Here is a 22,648-nt window from a genome sequence, read left to right as displayed (position 1 = left end):
CAGCGACTGTTTTATTGTCTCCATCAGTGGTCTGTAAAGAGACTTGGTCAAAAGGCTGCACTCCTGGGCCACAGCCACAGCTGCAGGTAAAGAGGAGGGCTTGGCTCTGCCTCCCGGATCTGCCTCCCAGAGACAGGCCCCCTGCACAGCTGCCCTGGAGCTTCCCAGGGCCCAGCTCATGGACAGCCCAGAGATCCCCAGTGGGAGGAGGGAGTAGCAGAGTACAGGCCGTCAGGAGAAAGTGCACAGTATGGAATTTGAAGACTGCATGAAGCTGGCACGGTGCAGACAGGATGGAGTCGTTCTGGAACGCAGGTGTGTGCTCTCTGTAGAGCCATGAACTCCCTGATGGCTGTGTGGTGAGGTGTGGAGGTGCAGCCACACCCTCCTCATGTGTCTTTGGCTTTTGCATGTACCACTTAGCCCTGCAGACTCAGACAGCACCCCGGTGAGCTCCTGCCCAGGGGGAGCAAGGGGGTTGGAGGCAAAGACTGGATCTTCAGAATTTGAAGCCAGAGCTGGCCTCAGAGAACAAGGTGCAGCAATATTCTCAGACATCAGATCTCCCTGTCCCCCTTGGAGGGACAGCTCTGTGTGTCCAGACGAGCTTCATCCACATCAGGGCTATGTAGCCAGGGATGCCTGAACCTGTGATGGGAACACAGCCGATTTTCTCTCATCTCAATCAGGAATATCAGTGACAAAAATCACGGCAGTCAGGAATCCTGTGACTCCCTCACCAACAGAGCCGAGGTGACCCTGTCATGCCCCAGGCATTGCTGGGACCTCAAGTTAACATCCTTAGGACCCAGCAATGTTGTGCTCTCACAGCAGCGGTCAGACCAGCCCCTAAGCCTGGTCAGGTACTAACCAAGAAGCACATAGATTAGGATCTCACACCTTTCGTTTCAAATACTCTCCTAACTGTATCTCGGTATAATCGTTTTTCTTTGCAATTCTGTATATTTTGTTTTATACATTTAAGAACATCGTATGGGACGGGTTTGCAGTCTTCCCTGGCATAAAAGGGCTGAGAGCTCTTGCAGGGACACAGAGCCATGGATCCCAGGATTTGATTGTGTCCAAGGCCTCCCAAGCCAGGGTAACAGCCCAGGGCCAAATCGCTCACATGGCTCCCAGTGGAATTAATTAGGGTACACTCGAACCCCGTGGGCATGTGGGCGAGGGGCCCAGCTAGCTCTGAATGGACATCTCAGCTTCTCTCCATGTTGCTCTTTCCTCAGCCCCTGCCATGGCCCCGCAGAACGTGCAGGTGACCCCGCTCACGGCCAGCCAGCTGGAGGTCACATGGGACCCACCACCCCCGGAGAGCCAGAACGGGAACATCCAAGGCTACAAGGCAAGGCCCTTCTGCACAGTCACCTCCCCTGTCTCACTCGTGCACTTCTGGTTCACAGGGTCCTGCCCACTGCGATGCCAGCAGCAGACCCCACAGGCACTCCACTTGGAGAACTGGGGCCCAAGCGTCCAAGCTTGGCTGGACCTGGCCTCTCAGCTGTGGTCGTAGAGCTGCTTGTGGGTGGGACCCACCACAAAACAACCCAGGTTGGAGGCCCCTGTTCATCCAGTGGCTTCTCCCCACTCTGTCCCCATGGCCTGGCTGGGGAACCCTTCCGCTTCTGGGGCCCACCCTGGAGCCCCCAGTACATTGGCTGGCAGTAAAAGAACATGGGGCACCTGGAAGAGACTGGTTTCCCTATCCCAGCCCCTCCCTTGGGTCATAGTTGGACACTGAGTAACTCCCTTGATTCACTTGGTCCGGGATGGGGACCACCGATTGCATTCCTCACAAGGTCCCAGGTGTGAGGTCCCTGGGATCCCCACTTTGAGAACTGCCACACTCATGCATGAGAAGCCCATAGTCCCTGGATGCTCCAGAGATGGGGGAAAAGAAAGGCAGCATGCCATGGAGTAGAGCGTCAAGTGAGGAATCATGACACAGGCCTAGGTTATCCAGGGGACGGGAAGCACCTGGCCGCGTCCCATCCCTGAGGCCTGGCCTGCTTAGAGAGTACAGGAGCCCATACACATCGCAGGCCTCTGCCACAAAAATGCCCCCATCCTTCTCTGGAATAAATTCCCCTGTCTGGTCTGCTGGGGCCCTAGTCGATCAGTCATCAGATTCTGGGGTCTAGTCTGCCCTAATGACTACTGGGCCAATTAAATGTCCATTTAAAGATGATTTTTGCAGGTATTTTATGAAAATTAATCCCATCCTCCATGGCAGGGCTATTACAGTGATGAATGAGCTCATGGAAAGCCCCATGAGCTTCCAGGCACTGCGCTATTTATGTGTGCCCAAAATATGTTTTCTAATTTTTGTAATGATAAAGACACTGAACTTGGGTATAGATCTCAAGTTAGCAAGCCTTGGGCGAGCGGAAGATCTCAGATGGCCAGTTCAGTGAATAGAAGCCCGGCTGCATCCTGCAGGTGGAAATGAGCAATGCTTACCTGCCAGGCCCTGCCTGGCACAAGTGAGGCGGGCGGGCGTGCAAGGCAGGTGTGCCAGCCCCGGGGCACTCCAGGCTGCCTCCCTGAAGCCTCCATGCTGCCTTTTCACATGGCCAAGCCACTCCAATAGCCTGGCTCTGGTTTAGGCCCACAGAGCCAAGGTGGGTCTTCTGATTGGTGTTGTCTTTGGGCAGCGCAGCTGGCACTGGCCAGAGGCAGTGGTGCTTTCTGGCCAGCTGTCTAGGGAGGCAGTTCTGGCAACCTCTTTAAACCTTTGTGCTTGGCCATCAAGTTCAACTACAAGCACATAAAAGCTAGACAAGAGGAAATGGCACCCCAGAGGAATGGGGCCTTCCCAGCTGCCCTGAGCCCAACATGGTTCTCCTGCCTTTTGTTTTTGATTGCTTTAATCTCCAAAGTACGTTGCCATGTTGATGAATACTTTGATGTCGGCTCTGAACAAAATGTGGGAACGCATCATAGGAGTTGGGGGGTTTGTTCTCTCCACAGCTTGGAGCAGGGGGTGGACAAGGGGTGGCTTCCCTTCTCTGTAGAAGATGGGGGAAGGGGAGAGGCCAAAAATCAAAACCAACAGAGCTAAGTCTGCAGGGAAAGGCACGCTAAAGGGAAGCTTCCCTAGCGTCCTCAGTCCTCATCTTCAACAGTACTTTGTTTAATGAGGCAAGGCTCATACTCTAGATGAGTAACAGGGAAATGTTCAACGTCATCTCCCAAACAGTATTAGCAGCCAGGGGTCCCCATACGTGCACAATAGCCTCAGCTTCTCCCTGATTCCTCTGAGAGGGAGCCTTTCCACCTTCCCACCCAGGCACAGCTCAGCCCAGAACTCAGCTCCGCCCCTAGCCTCACTCTGACCTTACCCTCAGTGGTCACCCTTCCCAGAAGGTTTCCCCAGGGCCCACCCCAACCTCTTGCTCTTCCTAACAGATTTACTACTGGGAGGCAGACAGCCAGAACGAAACAGAGAAAATGAAGGTCCTGTTCCTCCCTGAGCCCGTGGTGAGGCTGAAGAACCTGACCAGCCACACCAAGTACCTGGTCAGCATATCAGCCTTCAACGCTGCCGGAGATGGGCCCAGGAGTGACCCCCGACAGGGGCGCACCCACCAGGCGGGTAGGAGGAAGGCGGGTTTCCTTTGGGCAGGCCTCCTTGGACACTTATTTTGAGAGCACCAGCTCAGGTCACCTTGCACGGTGGTTCCTAGCCCTCCCAGGCATAAGGCAACACCTTTTGTGTAGCTGGGAGTTTCTGGAGGTGCAGGACTGGGTTTGGCTCATGTGTTCTCCATGTGCCTGGCCTCAGACTGGTACACAGTGGCATAGATGTTAGGGAGGTTGTAGCAATGAATGTTTTTTTCCAGAGCCCTGGAGGACCAGAGGGGAGGAAGGGCTTTGAGTCTGCATCGAGGTCTCGTTCATAGCTGATGGGATCCATTCCAGTTCCTCCAGGAGACAGAATTTCTCATCAGGGTCATCTTACAGTGTGTGCAGATCCCTGAGGGTGGACTCCTTGGGCAGCAAGGCCAGGCCACGGTGACAGGTGTTCCCCTGGGTTTCAGGGCCACAGACCACCCCTGGAAACTGCTCACTACATGCACACCACAGGCCAGTCCCGAGGGCTTGGACAGGTGCCGCACTGCTGTGGCCTCCTCGCCACACACAGGGCGCCGTGTGGGTTCTGAGCAGACCCCTCTTCCAGCGCATCTTAGTTTCCCAGCGGCCTGGAGTATGCTGTGAAGCTGCTTGGCCTTGGGCTCCCGGGAGCTCTCCGAGGCCCTCTGCAGGATTCTGGAAGTCCGAGACCGGGAGAGTGAGGTCTAGAAGCCGTGGGCAGAGACACAGGGCTCAGGGCTTTCTGACATCCCGTGGGCTCAGCCACCCTACAGACGATGGACTCCGGGAATCAGAGCCCCTCAGCATCACACTCCCACATGCTGAGTAAGGGCCACTTCCTTTGGGCTTCATCTAGTGCCCACATCTGAGGTGGAAGGACACAGGCAACCTATGGGCAGAGATGGGAGTAGGGCCACCTTGAGCGTTACTGGCCTGGCAGGTCACAGCTATGGGACCAGAGACTGGAGGGAGGGCAGAGAGGGAGCGGAGGCTGCCGCTTCACAGGCATTTCTGAGCAGCAACGGCGCTGGGGCGAGGAGATGAGGTCCCCCATCTAGGCCGTCTGGTAGGGGCAGCCCCTGCTACATGCCCACTTTACACAGTGCCTGGGCAGAGGAGGAGCTGCCACCAGGCTCCACATCACCCTGGCCACACCCCTGGCCTTCTGTAGTTCTAGATATTCCCATCAGCCGCCTTCCTCCTCCAGACCCAGGGGGACGCTCACAGCTGGGAGAGTGTCATGGGACATTTCACGTGCAGGAGCTGAGGGCGTCCTCTGAAACTCCCCAGGCCTCTGAGAGAGAGGCGAGGAGGGTTCAAGAGAGGCTTCATCCGTTACAGAGCTCCGTCTCTCCCGCCAAGAGCAGGACAAGGGCCTCTGGAATCCTCCAGCAGTTGCTAGAAAATGGAGCTCTCTGCGTTTCATTTTCTGTTTCCATCTATTATTCATTTTTATCCCTTTGCTGTTTTGTCTCCCAAGCCCCTTTGTGTTTAAGCACTGTCATTTTCTCTGCTCTTCTCGGGAGGGTCTGTGTTTCTGATTGATCCTCGGAAGTTCTGAGGTGATCAATAAATCTTTTCATTTTACGACATTTAGACTTTTACTGAGTTGAAAATAACATCTAATAACATTTTTTGTTCTATACGGAGGCACAGACACGTATGTATATGATCTATAAAGGAGCCTTCGTAAGTCTCTTTGTGTTCTCTTCTCCCAGCCCCTGGGGCCCCCGGCTTTCTGGCGTTCTCGGAAATAACCTCCACCACGCTCAACGTCTCCTGGGGCGAGCCTGCGGCGGCCAACGGCATCCTTCAGGGCTATCGGGTGGTGTACGAGCCATTGGCCCCTGTCCAAGGTAAGACCTGGGCTTGGGAAGGTGGAAGCGTGGGCCTCGTCATGCCCAGCCATCCACAGTCTACACAGCAAGCCACGCCTGACCTCCTCCGCGAGCCAGGAGTCTTCTGGCACCTGAAGCGGGAGGGTTGTGGAATCTGAGCTCGCGGGGGCCCGAGCTGAGTGTGTGGGAGCGGGAACTCGCTGGGAGAGGCCTGTGAGGAAAAGCCAAGCCAAGCCAAGACCAGACCTCTGTGTTCTGAGATTAGAACGGCACTCTCCTTACAGAGCCGTGTCATATACGCCCTTGACCTTGTCTCTGTCACACCCAAGACATTCCCCTCCTGTTCCTCCCAAGTTGTTTGTCTTGTGGTCGCCGACAGAGACCACCCAAGTTTCCACTTGAAGCCACGTCTTGCAATATGGGCCTTCGGGTACCCTCAGCATCCTTGGAGGGGCACCGACATCCTCATGTCTTAGACAACACCCTGGTGCCACCCTCCGCCCATCCACGCACTCGATGGACATCTATGAAGCACCTGTTCTAGATGCTGGAAAAGCCAAGACCTGCTCTAGATGCTGGAATCGAAGGACCCGGGAAAGCCAGGATCTTGACTGGCTTGTTTATCAAGACCCTGGCTTTCCTAAGTCCAGGGAGTTCCTATTCCAGGGCAGATGTAACACACAGGTAATTAAAGCGACAACAGCCTGAGTGTGAATAATGTGCTGAAGAAAAGAGAGGAGGGCTAACACTAGAGGCTTACGGAAGAGACTGGAGTGACAAAGGCCTGGACACACAAGAGTCCCGGGAAAGGGCTTCGGACCGGAGGATCAGCCAACCCAGGGCCCCACAGTGGGCAGAGCTTGAGTGGTGCCGGTGGCCAGAGCTTGGTGAGTGGGGTGCATGCGCTGCAGGCCACAGCACGCGGGGCTGTGGTGGATCCCACTGGAGAGTGAGACAGGAGCAGGAGGACCTGACCTCCCCAAGACTGGGATCCCTCGGGCCAAATCCCCCGTCTCAATGCCACAGATGGAAAGAAGGTACCGATCATCTTGGCACTTCCTAGATCAACGGGAAACAGAGCCTCCAGAGAAGAGTAGGGAAAGTGTTTCCATCACAGAGGAGTTTGAGAGAGGAAATGACGGGCTTGAAAATGAGTGACAGGTGAAGACGGAAGGTGGAATGCAGATGGCTCGGGGGAGAATGGGTGGCAGAGATTCCACAGAGCTGGCAGTGAGGAGGCTGACCGGGGCTATAGCAGCATCCTCCAGGGGAGCGGCAGGAAGGGGAAGGGTGCGGGGCAGGGGAGGAATGGCCAGATCAGGGGTGTGTGTTGAAGGTGGAGCCAGTGGGGTATTGATTGTGAAGCCACAGAATGGGGACTGGGGGCAAGTGGCTCTGCCCTGCTGTGCATGCGGCCATTACTCTACCCCTGCTGGGTCAGGTATTATTCTAATACCTTCCATGTCCATCTCTCCTGCCACCTAGACGCCAGTGTGTCCACTGAAGATTCCGGCGCGGGAGGCATTTCCTTCTCACCACACTGTGGGCGGAAATACAAGTCCAGCCACCTCTGCCTTATAATCCAGGGGAAGTTTCCACCTGTAATATACACAGACAGATGTAAAAATTATAGATTATTTAATATCTGGGAGGAAAAAATACAACCAGCACATCAGTGAATATCGGCGCTCCATTTAAAGCAGTGATAAAAGTTTCCTTTTAAAATAAGCACGTTTAGATGAAACAGGGAGTTGATGTGATGAAGAAAATTTAAGCACTAGATTTTTATTTCACCAAATCTCAGATGCCGTTCACTACGAGATTCATCGTTATTTTATGAAGTGCTCAGAAAGAAAAATGCTCCCAATAAACTAGGGCCCAATATTTTTGTATCATCAATTCTGAGCTGCATCCCAAATCAGAGATGTGAAAATCTGAGAAGAAGCACATCTTAGACAACTGATGGACTTTGGTAAATAACAGTAGAGGTGAGATATGGGTGTGGTTTTTGAAATGGCAGAGAGGCCACGGGAGGGACATGGATTTAGTGTGGCTGCTTCAAGGGCAGAGGGCAGCCGGGTTCTGTTGTGCCCTTCCGAGAACCCAGCATCTGCCTGGGAGCCAGGGGGTCTGGACACGGCTGCCCACAGCAGCTGCACAGAAGCAGGCACGCCCGTCACTCTTGCTCAGTCTGCAGGGAGAAATGGTAGGGAATTTTGGAGGCACACACAGGTTCCATGAGCCTGTGTTACAAATGCCTTTTCAAGGGTAATAACCAACTAGAACCCTTCAAATGAGAAATGATTGTGAAAGCATCGTAGTTCTGATTGACCTACAAGGCCTTCCTAATCAAAGACAGCTTGAGTTTCCCACTCTTCCTCAAATAAGTGACTGGTTCCGCTCCCCAGTGTTCTGTGTTAATGGCTGTTCAGAATCTCCCCGGAAACTCCATGGTGTGTGCCGCTGGCGTCTCTCCTGGGCTGCTGCTCTTTGTCTTGCAAGAAAGTACTTCATTCCAGGCAAGGCCATTCCATGGGTCATTACCTGGTCAGAAGCGTGGCACGGGGGCCCTGAATTTGTTATGGTCCCTTTCTCTCTGCACTTCCACGCCAGAATCACTTCTGGGATTCCACCAAACATTTCTCCCAACCCAGTCTTCCAGGGACAAGACCCGGCACATCTGGCTCCCTTGTGTTTCCATCACTGCTGCTTCTTGTTTGTTTCATGACAGTTTTTGCATCACTGGGAAAGTCAAAGCATTCGGAAGATTTTTAGACAATCATTTCAGTGTGTTCCACTCACACGGGCATTCAGTGTTCTCACTATACACAAGGCACCCCCCAAGCATAATAATAGAGATAAGCAATGTTTGTTGAGCTCAAATCGGGCACTGTGCTAAGCACTTAATATCCGTTATCTGCAAACCCTCATAACAGCCCTACATTGTGGCTGCAGCTTTTATTCTCCTCTTGCAGACAAAGAAATTGGGCTTACTAGAGCCATGAAGACATTTGTCCAAGGCCTGTGTTTCAAAAGTGATGAAGAGAGGTAGGAGTTGAACCCAGGTCTTCTGATTCCAGAGCCAAGGCCTAAATTGCTCCATGGTGGGCAGAAAGTGTCTGGAGCACTCACGTTTCTGAAAGTAAATGTGAAGGTGAACTTGAGAGACGGGGCGTGAGGAGGATTCACTAAAGCATTTTATATTCCAGACAAATCACTGGCTGCGCAGCTGAGTAAGGGGCTTGCCACTCCCCTGGACGACAGGTGGAGTCACTTTTGTCACAACCATTTTCGCCCCTTTTCACAGATAACAAGACCGTCCATCACCGGCCTTGTCTCTTTTGTCTGTTGTGAAGGGCTGGTTCCTTCAGCCTGGATTTTCCTGGCTTTGCAACCAAGGCAGTGTGCTCTGAGATTAGAGCTTGAAGGGAACAGCGCTGTCTTGCTTCGCAACTCCCTCCTTGGCTCTGCAGGGTGAGGGGTGGCCAGGATCTCAGCAGAAACAGCTCCATCAGGCCTCCCCAGGTGTTAGGAAAAACAAGCCATGCAGACTCCCGTGTTTGGGCTTGTTGGAGAGGGCACTTTCCAGACCTTTGATTCTTGCACATTAGTCAAGCGACAGATCTAGGTGTGGGCTGCCCAGTGGTGATGGTGACATGAAGTGTCCAGCCCCTGCCCAATGGCCTTGTGGAGCTGCCTCTAGATACACCACCAGGCTCTGACTAAGCCAGGGGGTCCCCGCTAGGGTCTTTCCCACCTCAACGCCATCAGGCTGCAGGCACTATCAGCCATGGTCCAGCTCTAGCTGGGATGAGTCTGAGTCTGGCTATAGGCTTCAGACCTCTCTTGGCTTCTCCCTCAGGCAGGACTCAGCAATCCTGCTTCCCGGTTCCACCCAGGTGGACCTCATGGCTGCTCAGGGAAGGTCCTGCTCACCACGAATGGCAGCAGAACCTCGGGACCCTGGCACTCCCCTGCCTACCCCGATGGTGTTGGCCAGAACCCTGGCTCAGTGAGACACTAACCCCAAGCCTATCTGACAAGCCACATCCCACAGCCACACACGCCAAAAGAAGAATGTGGACCAAGATGGCAGCTCAGACTCACTGAGTCAGCTTATATCCCATCCAGGGGCCAGAGCAGTGGCCTCTGATGAAGATTCCTGATTGGTGGGTGGAGAAGTTGGAAGGGGCAGAGGCGGGGGCCCTTTGCTCACTCCTTCTGAGTCTAGGCCTGGGGGTGGAGTCCCCCAACACAGACTCTGCTCTGGGCCACGGGACTCGCTTTAGCCAGCGGGACGATAGTTTTCATGAAGCAAGCAAATTCAAAAGCGTTTGCAACTGGGAGGCACCCTGGCCCTCCTGCCACCCTTGGAACTTGGCCACCATGTCAACACACCTGGGCTGGCCTGTGGGGTGACAGCCACCCATGGCCCAGCAGGAGAGAGGGGCCACCTGGGCCAGCCAACCCCAGTAAGACTCATTGTGTGACCACAGATACATGCTGAGTCTGGCACAGGTCAGTCCGGCCGAAGGACTGCCCACAGGACCAGGAGCTGGTTCAGTGGCAGTGGTGTTGAGCCACTTGGTTTTGGAGTGGTTTGGTTCGCATCCATGCAAGAGAGGTACTGCAGGTCAGGAGTCCACGTTGATTACAGAGCACCTGTTACTTGATGCATTCTTAGACAATAGAGTCAAGGTCCCGACCTTCGGCTGGGCATTCCCATTCATCCCCCTAACTCCTCACCATGGTCCTATGAGGTAAGCACCACCAACTTCAGAGCAGAGGGAGAAACCAAGGACTCCGCAGAGACCACATGCCCTGCCCAGCATCACACGGGGAGCAAGCAGAGGGCTTCAGACTCATTGCCACCCCCATTTTCTTCATTCTCTCTTCCTCCCAGCTGACTCTGCAGATTTCACAATCAGCCTTGGCAGGAAGGTGGTTCAGGAAGCACTCATCCTGGCGGCTGCTCTCTGCCTGCAGGAGTTTCTGAGCGTCTTGGCCTGCCGGGACTGGGGAGGGAGGAGGTGAACTCTCTTTTGAATGTGGGAGGATGCGGGGATAGCCTGGAAAGGACCACAGCGCTGCACGATGGAGTGAGGCCAAGGGCAGGGTGGTTGAACAGAAGGCAATGATTGGGAAAAAGCAGAGCAGCTTCCTGCGCCCCACGGAGGTCGCACCATCCAGCATGCCGGCCGGCTCGTCCAGCCCTCACTGCCCTGCATCTCCAGGCCCGGACCAGCCTTGCCCCATGGCCACTGCTCCTTCTCTCACCTGGAGGGACTGCCTTCCTGTCTGCTCCTCCCCGGGGCCCCCAGGGGACAGCTGTGCCTGTATGGGGGCCTATTCTGAAAAATCCACACCCTCACCCCTTCACTATTGCATCAGGATATCCAACGGGGAACCATAAAGCAGTAACTGGACCTCCTTGCAACTTTCAATATTTTATATGCCTCATGGAGTGTGCCCATGTCCCCGAAAAACGGTGGCAAATGCAATGAAACATCAGGTGTCCTTGTTTTGGACTGGAATTATATTCACTTGCTATGGTCATAGAGGTTCTCTTATGAAGACTGCCATGAAATGATCCATATATTTATGTTTGTATGTGTGTGTGGAGGGGGTGTGAGTGAGTGTGTGAATTGCTACCTGCTTGAAGTATATTGTGAGGACAAAATATTTTTAAATGTGGTAAAGATAGTAGTTACAACGTAAACAGTGATCTCACCTAGTAGGAGTCTGTGGGGTCCTTTGACCTTATTCCATGCCTCCTACCCAGAACCAGGGCATGCCTGAGGCAGACATCTGCAAACTTCTGGCCAGGCATTCACCAGTCAGGCCAGGGGAAGTAGAGGGCACAGCATTTACCAGGTATGGGCAGCTCCTCTAGTCATTCCACTGAGAACACAGTCGTGGCTCATCCTATGTGCTGGGCAGAGCCCAGGGCCATCCCTCACCATCACTGTCACTGTAGGGAACACTCCTAGAAGACCCCTAGGGCATCACATTGTCCAGAGCACCAGGCCACCCAGAGCACCATGCCACACAAAGCATCACGCCACACGGAGCGCCACACCACCCAGAGCACCACACCACACGGAGCATAACACCACCCAGAGCACCACACCACACGGAGCATCACGCCACCCAGAGCACCACGCCATACACAGCACCACACCACACACAGCACCACGCCACACACAGCACCACGCCACACACAGCACCACGCCACCCAGAGCACCACGCCACACACAGCACCACTCCACACAGAGTACCACATCACACAGAGCATCCTGCCACCCAGAGCACCACACCACACACAGCACCATGCCACACACAGCACCACGCCACACACAGCACCACGCCACACACAGCACCACGCCACACACAGCACCACGCCACACACAGCACCACGTCACCCAGAGCACCACGCCACACAGAGCACCACTCCACACAGAGTACCACATCACACAGAGCATCCTGCCACCCAGAGCACCACACCACACACAGCACCACACCACCCAGGGCACCACACCACACAGGGCACCACGCCACCCAGAGCACCATGCCACCCAGAGCATCACACCACCTGGAGCACCAGGCCACCTGAAGCACTGCACCACCCAGAGTGCCACACCGCCTGGAGAACTGCACCACCCAGAGCATCACACCACCTGGAGCACCACACCACCTGGAGCGCTGCAGCATCCAGCATGCCACACACTGCCTGGAGCACCAGGCCCCTGGAATGCCACACCACTTGGAGTACTGGACCACCCGGAACACCAGGCTACCTAGAGCACAAGGCCACCTGGAGCAGCATAACACTGAAAGTGCCAGGTCACGTAGAGCACTAGGCCACTGGAACGCCAGTCCACCTTGAATGACAGTTCACCTGGAGCACCGGTCCACCCTGAGCACCAGTTCACCCAGAGTGCCAGGCCACCCAGAGCACCAGTCCATCTGGAACGCCATGCCACCCTGAGCAACAGTCCACCCGGAGCACCACAACGCCCTGAGCGCCAGTCCACCCTAAGCGCCAGGCCACCTGGAGTGCCACACCACCCAGAGCGCCAGTCCAGCCGGAGCGCCAGGCCACTTGAGCACTGAACCATGTGCTTAGCAATCCAATTTTATGACAGACCTATTTTTACATTTTTTTTAAATGTCTTAAATGGTGGCGTTTTATGGGAGTGTATCCTGAGGCTTTGTAGTGCAAGGCAGGGTTTAAAAATTGATTAAACAAGTAAAATCCTGACACACCTGAGAAGAGGAGAAGGCCAGGCTGGCTCTGCTTTCTATTGGGATAGAATTTACAAAATTTGTACATGGGTTTGTTCTTGCTCCAGGGAGAATGAAGGCATTTTTAACAACACTGAAAAAAAAAACAAACAATTGTTTTCTAGAATCACTTTACATTGGACAGGACCCAGTTTGTATGCTGGTGACAGTCACTGTGTGCACAATCTGTCATCCTCATCACCCCTCTAAGAAATGGAAGGTCAGGGTCAGGCTCTGGGCAGAAATGCCCTGTTGCTGTAAAGGAAAACCCAGATTTGGAGGGTCACTCAAAAGTATCCAAAATTGGCCAGGTGTGGTGGCCAACACCTGTAATCCCAGCACTTTGGGAGGCTGAGGCAGGTGGATCATGAGATCAGGAGTTCGAGACCAGCCTGGCCAACATGGTGAAACCCCGTCTCTACTAAAAATAAATTAGCCAGGCATGGTGGCACACACCTGTAATCCCAGCTACTCATGAGGCTGAGGCAGGAGAATCACTCGAACTCAGGAGGCGGAGGTTGCAGTGAACTGAGATTACGCCATTGCACTCCAGCCTGGGAGACAGAGCAAAAACTCTGTCTCAAAACAAGCAAAACCAAAAAACGAAAACAGTAGCCAAAATTTATCTGAAATAATTTGGAAGAAAATTATTTAGCTGAATAAATGTTTGATAAACAGCATAATAAGAAAACACTGAACCAGCTAGAAGGTATTTTGGAGATTTTTAGGATAAGAGAAATCTGCTTTGATGGCTTTGAAAGATGGGTCCGTTTTGTAGTAAGAAGGCACTTTGTTCTGTCCTGAAGTTGAGGTGACTGGGATATTCCAGGTGCTGACTAGCAGCACACGGCCCTCCCACACCAAGGGCGGCTGTTACTCTGGGCTGACAGTGGGAGGGCAGTGCTGGGCAGGTGTACCCAGGACAGTGGGCACCACTCACCAAGTGCAGCCCTTCTCAGGGATGCTGCTTGGAAAATGAGTTCTGCCAATCACTACATCTCGGAAGTGCTGCGTCTTGGTATCCTCCTCCAAGAGCTGCCTGGTGGATATTAATCTACTGAAAGTTCTGAGAATTCCTGAAGTTGAGAACTTACATAACTCTTTTTTTAATGCATCATTTTCAAACTTGTTTACCAAAGAACTTTATTTTTCCTTCTGGAAAATGCTGCATTTGTGTAATTTTCAGTATTTATCCTCTCCCCCAAAATGTCAAATCTCAATTTTCTATTTCTAGATAATACAACCAGCAAGACTTTTGCATTATCACTTGCTTATAATATCACATAGGTTTGAGGACTTTTGTCTCTATGTTGCCATCGTCCTCTGAATCCGAGGTATCGATACTTGTAGTGAAAAATTAATTTTTCAAATCCTTGCTTCCATGTCCACAGATGAAGTTCTGATGACTTGTTTGAGACCCATAGGCCACAAGTTGGCCAACCCAGGCAGGCTGCAGCATCCTCATGGGTTCTAACTAGATGGAGTATCTTCCTGCGTCTTTTATACTCTCCCTGTATTAATCTGTTCTCACACTGTTAATAAAGACATACCCGAGACTGGGTAATTTATAAAGGATAGAGGTTTAATGGACTCACAGTTCCACATGGCTGGGGAGGCCTCACAATCATAGTGGAAGGCAAAGGAGAAGCAAAGTCACGTCTTACATGGCAGCAGGCAAGAGAGTATGTGTGAAGAACCTCCCATTTCTAAAACCATCAGATCTCATGAGACTTGTTCACTACCATGAGACTAGTGTAGGAGAAACTGCCCCCATGATCCAATTAACTCCACCTGGCCCCACCCTTGACCCAGGGGGATTATTACAATTCAAGATGAGGTTTGGGTGGGGACACAGGCAAACCATATTACTTCCCTCACTCGTGACTGTGTCAGGAAGCTTGCAGTCACCATGGAAGTGACACCAGACTTTGCACAGCTCAGAGCCAAGTGGGAAGGGCCATTCCCCGAAGTGTCCAACCTGGAGACAAGCAGGACCATCACCCCCTCCTCTGCTCCTCCCTGGCATCATTCCTCAGATGGTAGCCTCCCCCTTTTGTGTTGTAAGCCTCAGTTCTTTTGTCAGCACCCACTTATCAAGCTTAAGCTCTAATTACGCTTATCTGTGCTGAAAATTGGCTATTATCACCATGTAAACTCCTCCTAATTGTAAGAAATACTTCCATAGCAAACTGTGGGGACCGCGTGCCCTGTTATCACAACGGAACAGACGGTGCATGGCTGCTTCTCCAAGCTGAGCCCCTTTCTTTCCTTTGCTTCTGGCGGCTGCAGGGGTGAGCAAGGTGGTGACCGTGGAAGTGAGAGGGAACTGGCAGCGCTGGCTGAAGGTGCGGGACCTCACCAAAGGGGTGACCTATTTCTTCCGTGTCCAAGCTCGGACCATCACCTACGGGCCTGAGCTCCAAGCCAATGTCACAGCCGGGCCAGCCGAGGGTAAGTAGGACTCCAGGGGCAGACGGTGTCAATTGCAACTTTAGCTTCCCGCCTCCTGCTTCACTGAGCTGGGATCCGTCTACATGCTCAGTAAGGCAGTGCTGGTGGCTGAAAGCTGGCTTAAACTCACGGATGTCTGGGCAACATGGAAGTCTTCAAAAGCACATGTCAACATGGACTTTGCAGGTGGAAAGAGAGGTTGGGCATGACTCATGCAGGGTGCCCCACACTGTGCCCACCTCTCTCAGCCTCCCAAAGTGCTGGGATGGCAGGCATGAGCCACCACGCCCAGCCTTGCCTCCCTATTTTTAAGATGAAAAACCATGGCCATGTGAGGTTAAGTAACCTGTCCAGATGCTCTGCAGCCTCAACCGATCTGACCCCCACTGTGAAATCTCTCACGGTGGGATGTGAGCCCCCCCAAGGCTGGTGTCTAACCTCTCTTGTTACATATGTGAGCAAATTCTTAAATATTAAGCACGTAAAGTGTTTGTTTTTTGGAGAAATCTTAAGAGAACAATAGCTGAGTTTGCTATCTGAAATAAATCAGAAAACGTTAAAGTTTTCCAGGTCACAGAGAAGAACCATGTAACCTCCTCCTTACCTAGCTGTTCTGCCCATTGTTTAAAGACATGCAGGCGTGGGCAGTAGAACCAGCGTCCAGGGAGTGCGGCTGAGTCGCAGGCACAGTGCAGGGCGCCCTGCAGGCGTCAGCTCTTTCACGCCCTCTTCAGGTTTTGTTGCTATTTGCTTTTTGAGACAGGGTCTCACTCTGTCACCCAGGCTGGAGAGCAGTGGCACGATCTGATCAGCTCACTGCAGCCTCAGCCTCCCTGGACTCAAGCAATCCCCCCACCTTAGCTTCCCAAGTAGCTTGGCTACAGGCATGCACCACTACACCTGGCTAATTTTTTTTTTTTACTTTGTAGAGATGGGTTTTCACCATTTTGCCCAGGCTGGTCTCAAACTCCTGGGCTCAAGTGATCCACGTGTCTCAGCCTCCCAAAGTGCTGGGATTACATGCATGAGCCACCATGCCCTGCCTTGCCTCCCTGTTTCTGTTTGTTTGTTTGCTTGCTTTTGAGATGGAGTTTCACTCTTGTTGCCCAGGCTGGAGTGCAATGGCACGGTCTCGGCTCACTGCAATCTCTGCCTCCTGGGTTCAAGTGGTTCTCCTGCCTCAGCCTCCCGAGTAGCTGGAATTACAGGCATGCACCACCATGCCCAGCTAATTTTGCATTTTCAGTAGAGACAGGGTTTCTCCATATTGGTCAGGGTGGTCTCAAACTCCCGACCTCAGGTGATCCACCCACCTCAGCCTCCCAGAGTGCTGGGATTACAGGTGTGAGCCACTATGCCCGACCTTGCCTCCCTGATTTTAAGATGGAAAACCATGGCTGCGTGGGGTTAAGTAATCTGCCCAGACGCTCTGCAGCCTCAACCAATCTGACTGCCACTGAAATCTTACATGGTGGGATGTAAGCCCCCCACCGCAGGGCTGATGCCTAACCTCTTCTTTATCCCGCAGGGTCCCCGGGGTCCCCTAGAGATGTTCTGGTCACCAAGTCTGCCTCTGAGCTGACCTTGCAATGGACAGAGGGACATGCCGGCGACACACCCACCACAGGCTACGTCATCGAGGCCCGGCCCTCAGGTAAGGGTGGCAGGCCCCATAAACGGGGTCTCAGCCCAGCTGACAGTGATGCTTCTGAGATTGTCAGGGGCTTCCATCCCTTTCTCTTTCGGCATTTTCTCCAACAAAGCTGAGAGAAAGAGGGCAGTTTTGGCGAAAGATGATGATCATTGCTCACTCAACTCCTTCCAGTTTTCATAGTGACAGCTGTGCTGATAACCTTAAGGGCACTCGATTTGGAATGTTTTAGCCCCAGGACACTTACTTAGGATGATAATGGTTATTCCTAGAAATAGGTGAATGAGAACTTACGGACACGAAAAGGCATTTTCTAACTCATCCATGAGTGTTTTCAGGGACTAATCTCAGGGTTCTAAATGCAGCTGAGATGGAGTCATGCTTGTTTCTGATAATATGAAGATTCTTATTAATAGTGAAACAGACATATCATTGGCTTCATTTTTTAGGCTTCCAAAAATGAGGTCTAAGATCCATTTCCAACCCTATTCACCCAAAGGGCTTTTTTTCACCCTTTCTTCCATTTGACTTTAATAACTAAGGATGGGCATTATTGGAAAATGAGTTTCTGATCGGTTGCGTCGGATATTACTGCTTGGAGCTAGAGGGTATCATCTAACACAGAGAACACAGAACAGCTTCAGTATGACCTTCAGATAGTTGCGCAGTTAATCATGAACATCTGACCATGAAAATATGTGATGTGTCAGGGATGCTATTCAGGAAGCAAACCATCAAACCCCGCCCACCAGATGGACCGCGGTGCTAGGAACTGCTTTAGTCTAATATTTAAAGGGGCTATTAGACCACAAGGAAAGACCCCAAAGTTACATCTGTCACTGTGTCAGGACAGACGTTCCCACCTCTCCCACCAAATTGCTTTTGAAAGATAGTTACAAGTGCCTTCTAGAAACTTTTTTTTTTTTTTTTTGAGATGGTGCCTCGCTTTCTCACCCAGGCTAGAGGGCAGTGGGACGACCTCAGATCCCTGCAAACCTTGGCCTCCCAGCTTCAAGCTGTTCTCCTGCCTCAGCCTCCTGAGTAGCTGGCATTATAGGCACCCACCATCACGCCTGGCTAATTTTTATATTTTTAGTAGAGAGGGGGTGTCACCATGTTGGCCAAACTCCTCACCTCAAGTGATCCACCTGCCTAGGCCTCCCAAAGTGCTGGGATTTCGGGCATGAGCCACCGAGCCCTGCCGCCTTCTAGAAACTTCTAAGGAGAAACGTAGTGCACAAGCATGAAAAAGTCTCTACTCAAAGGCAATGTAAACATTTCTTTGGCTCAATAATTAAGAAATCCAGACACGCTCAACTGGCAGACCCTGAGAATATCTTTTGAGCATGGTACCTGTCTTGTTGTGGAAGCAGAGGGTCTCGAGTTGGCGAAGGATGTGAGTTTGGCAGGGGTCTCCTGTGGTCATTACCTGTGAAAGCCCATGGCCCCTAGCACAGCCAGCTGGCCCTTTGCTCTTTAATTCAAGAGCACTTTCGGAGATTGACAAGAGCTGAGAAGTGTGGGGTCTGGGGCCAAATTGAGGCCAAGGGGGAGCAGGCCAGTGGCAGGGAGCAGCCCAGACTTAAGAAACCATTTCAGCCGGGTACAATGACTCATGCCTGTAATCCCAGCACTTTGGAAGGGCAAGGCAGGTGGATCATGAGGTCAAGAGGTCGAGACCATCCTGGCCAACATAATGAAAGTCTGTCTACTAAAAATCAAAAATTTGCTGGGTGTGGTGGTGCATACCTGTAGTCCCAGCTACTCAGGAGGCTGAGGCAGGAGAACTGCTGCAGCCCAGGAGGTGAAGGTTGCAGTGAGCCGAGATCACACCACTGCACTGTAGCCTGGTGACAGAGCAAGACTCTGTCTCCAAAAAAAAAAAAAAAACATTTCAGACACTTTCCTCCCCACATCCAGGGAGAGCACTCATTTCTTCATCAACTCTTCCAGCCCATCAAGAGTTTCATCAATAGAACTCAGCAGATCCATGAGCTTAGATGGGGAAAATAACACATTTCATTTTCACTGACCTCTAACTGGATTTGGCATTTCCTTTAATTATGTGTGTAGGCTCTTTCATTTGCCCAGGCTGCTGTAGCAAAGTCCCACAAACTAGGAGGACTCAATGACAGGCATGGGTTGACTGACAGTTCTGGAGGCCAGAAGTCCACAGTCAAGGTGGCAGCAGCGTGGGTTCCTCCCCCTGAGGCTGTGAGGGAGGATCTGTTTCCTATAACGTCTCCCCCAGCTTCTGGTAGTTACAAGCCATCCTGGGCGATCCTGGGCTGACAGGTGCTTTACCCATCTCTGGTGTCACCGTCCCATGGTGATCTCCCTGTATGTGTGTCTGTGTCTCGGTTTTAGCTTTTGTGAGGACACCAGTCATACTAGACTAGGGACCCACATACTCCAGCAGGATGTCATCCTAACTAATTATATCCACAGCTTCCCTATTGCAAATAAGGTCATTCAGAGGTATTGGAGGTCAGGACTTCAACATATGAATTTGCAGTAGGGGGCAGGGACAGAATTCAACGCATACTAGTAGCTAAGAAACTACATAACTAATAGCAGGACCTGTGAGACTCCCAGCAATACTTTCATATAACTTCCCAGCCATTGCAGCTATTTCATGATGCTGTTTAGATGTGTCATTACGTTGAAATCACAGTCATTTGTAGACTCTCTGCTGGACCTTGTCAGCCAATGAGTCGATGAAGCGTAGATTTTTGAGTTGCGCTGGGATAACGGTGCTACAAGTCACCTAAACCCAGCTCTTTACGCGTCTTCCAAGGAATGGCATTGCCCAACAAGTAGTGTAAAGAAAACCACCCATAATCCATGCCTCTAGCATCACCTGGAGACACGGGCTACCAAAAATCACCCGTAATCCACGCCTCCAGCATTACCTGGAGACATGGGCTACCAGGAACCTGCAGATGCCTTCAGGTGATTGTAGGCATTACCAGGCGTATGACTCCTTCTCACATTGCCGTAAAGAAATGTCTGAGACTGAGTAATTTATAAAGAAAAGAAGTTTAAATTGGCTCACAATTCTGCAGGCTGTACAGGAGACATGGTGGCTTCTGCTTCCGGAGAGGCCCCAGGAAGCTTCCAGTCATGCTGGAAGGTGAACAGGGAGCCAGCACGCCACACGGCCAAGGCAGGAGGAAGAGAGTGGGGGGGAGGTGCCACACACTTTTAAACAGCCAGGTCTCCTGAGAAGTCACTCCCTGTTATGAGAACAGCACCAAAGATGGTCCTTAACCATTTGTGAGAAACCCACCCCCAGGGTCCAAAGCATCTCCCACCAGGACCCTCCACCAACCCTGGGGATCACAATTCAACAGGAGATTTGGGTGGGGACACAGAGACAAACCATATCACCAGTACAATTAGTTTCCTTTTCAGTTTTTCTTTATGCATCTCAACCATTCTGAGAAAGTATCCTTGAGCCAACAGATCACCACAGGGACCCATGGCGCCAAGGGCAGATTAAGACACCTGTAATCAATCCCAGCACTCTGGGAGGCTGAGGCAGGTGGATCACTTGAGGTCAGGAGTTCCAGACCAGCCTTACCAACATGGTGATACCCCATCTCTACTAAAAATACAAAAAAATTAGCCGGGCATGGTGGCGTGCATCTGTATTCCGAGCTACTCGGGAGGCTGAGGCAGGAGGATCACTTGAACCCAAGAGGCAGAGGTTGCGATGAACCAAGATCATACCACTGCACTCTAGCCTGGGTGACAGAGCAAGACTCTGCCTCAAAAAAAAAAAAAAGACACCTGCACCAGAAAACCACAGAAGGGCCTGGCTATGCAACTTCCTCCCTGCTGAACGCCTGCCTTCCTGAGTAGAGATGAAGGATGCCAGCAGACGTGTGACTGTCACAGGGCCACAGAAGGAACGTTGTGCATCTTGTCCACACCCCTGCCCATGACCCAGTTGTGAGATGGCAGCACAGTTCTGCAGGATGTTACCATTGGGAGAAATTGGGTGAAGGACATGTGGATTTACTCTCTGTTTTTTCTTACAACCACATGGGACTCTTCAACTACCTCAAAATCATATGTTTAGCTTAAAGTAATCATTTAAAAAGCCATGGATGCCCATCCTCAGCCTGCTCTGTCAAGCACACCAATGTGTCTTTGAGCATTCTTGTATGGGAGACTAGCCTGTGAGATGGGGCAGCACCAGCCAGGCACAGGTGCCTGGGTTTAGCCTCTTCATGCTATGAACACATCTCGGCATTTTCCAAGAAGTGACAAGGCTTTGGTTCTCATGCTTGCCAGGGGAGCCCTTTACTTTCTCCTCGGGTGCTCATGTGCTGCTCCACTTGCCGTCACAAAAGGAACAGGGCGCCTGTTGGTTACTGATGCAGCACAGGGAGTCTGGCAGGCCGTGTGAATAAGAAGTAATTGGCGTGTCATCCAGGCAGGGCTTCACTCTGGGTCCACGGCTTGGAGGGGTCTGCCTGAACATGGAGAAGCTTCTGAAGTCAGCTGAGACTGAGCTCAGCAGGGTTGGAGCCAGAGCGTGGAAACTGACCTTCAGGGGAGCAAGACATGACAATAGACTGACCAGGAAGACGCTGGCTTTTTCAGCAAGGGCAGAGACCTTGCACTTACTTCTGCCTGGCTACCAGACATTCAAAAGCAGGTCACCAACGATCTCCCTTTCCGATCATGAAGGGAACCCAAGTGGGCCACTGGACCCGTGGTCTTTCATGGGAGGTTTCGAAAGACACCCCCTCCCTTCCATGACTAAGGCCAGCAGCAGCTCAGCAAATGAAACGCTTTATGGATTGTCAGTCTTTAAACACCTTGCTGGTACCTGAGGGCTTTGGATCTCAGCTGTCGTCTATTACAGGCCTCATTACACAAAACATTAAATGCTGTATCATCTCATTTTCCCCACCGAAGCTCCCTGGCAAGACGTTCTCCAGGCAGGGAGTAGTTTGCTTGAGGTACAATGAATGGACCCCGGTTTGTATTGGGAGGGGCCATGCAGGGGCCTCACCACTGGGTGTCTGGGAGATGAGCACTCAGTGCCAGGCAGACCCTGTGACCCACGTGGTCGGCTCGGCCTGATGTCTCTGTATCCAGCTGAGTCTCTGCCTTGCCACTGAGAGACAAGCCACTCATCAGCTTTGTTGCTGCTTTGGAGAAAGCGGCCGGTGGACCTGGGCAGTCTGGGCAGATGGTAGTGCAGCATCCTGGCCTCCCACCCCCATCCTTCCTTCCACCCCTACAGGTTCTACTGCATAGCCCTTGTTGCTGTGGTCATGTGGAGAGGCAGAACCAGGCAGCAGCTAATGAAATTAGCACCAGGCTAGAGCACACATCATCTCTTACTCCTGGAGAGGGCGCTCCGTGAGTGTGGGCCCAAGGACATTGCCATCAGCGTCCGCCAGCACGGCCTGGCCGACACGTTCATTTCTCTGGCTGTGTGTAGGTTTCCTCCAAATCAGTGTAGCAAAGCTCCCTGGAAGGCACTGGAAACGATGCACTAGGCATATGCAGATGATTTATTTACACAGATTATTCTAAGGCATTTTACTGTGTAGATCATGAAGCCTCATTTACATATTTACACAATAGACTGGAATGACACTAAAGGAACTATAAATATATTTTCCTCTCCAAAGCAGCCATGAAATACATATTTAGAAAGTACCCAATGCAGGCAGACATTGTATTGCTTTTTTTTTTTTCTCAAATAACGTATTTAGCCCAGATATGAGGGCTGGTGGCTGGAGGACAGGCCCTGTGCCTGATGGGGACACACCCCAGCCGGACGCCTGGACCA

General features: G+C 52.0%; 1 protein-coding gene across 1 annotated transcript in view; it reads left to right on the top strand.

Annotated features, from left to right (window-relative positions):
* The window catches only part of SDK1 (sidekick cell adhesion molecule 1), a 982,297-nt gene that overhangs the window by 923,904 nt on the left and 35,745 nt on the right, over positions 1 to 22,648 (top strand). The window contains exons 36-40 of the mRNA XM_017533779.2: positions 1,245 to 1,360; positions 3,424 to 3,610; positions 5,328 to 5,465; positions 15,021 to 15,182; positions 16,711 to 16,836. Of these exons, the coding sequence (XP_017389268.1) occupies positions 1,245 to 1,360; positions 3,424 to 3,610; positions 5,328 to 5,465; positions 15,021 to 15,182; positions 16,711 to 16,836 (729 nt within the window). The remainder of the gene's footprint in view (positions 1 to 1,244; positions 1,361 to 3,423; positions 3,611 to 5,327; positions 5,466 to 15,020; positions 15,183 to 16,710; positions 16,837 to 22,648) is intronic.

Source organism: Cebus imitator, unplaced genomic scaffold (assembly GCF_001604975.1).
Source record: "Cebus imitator isolate Cc_AM_T3 unplaced genomic scaffold, Cebus_imitator-1.0 Scaffold82, whole genome shotgun sequence".
In the NCBI taxonomy this organism is placed as follows: domain Eukaryota; kingdom Metazoa; phylum Chordata; class Mammalia; order Primates; family Cebidae; genus Cebus; species Cebus imitator.
This window is presented reverse-complemented; position numbering and strand designations above follow the sequence as displayed.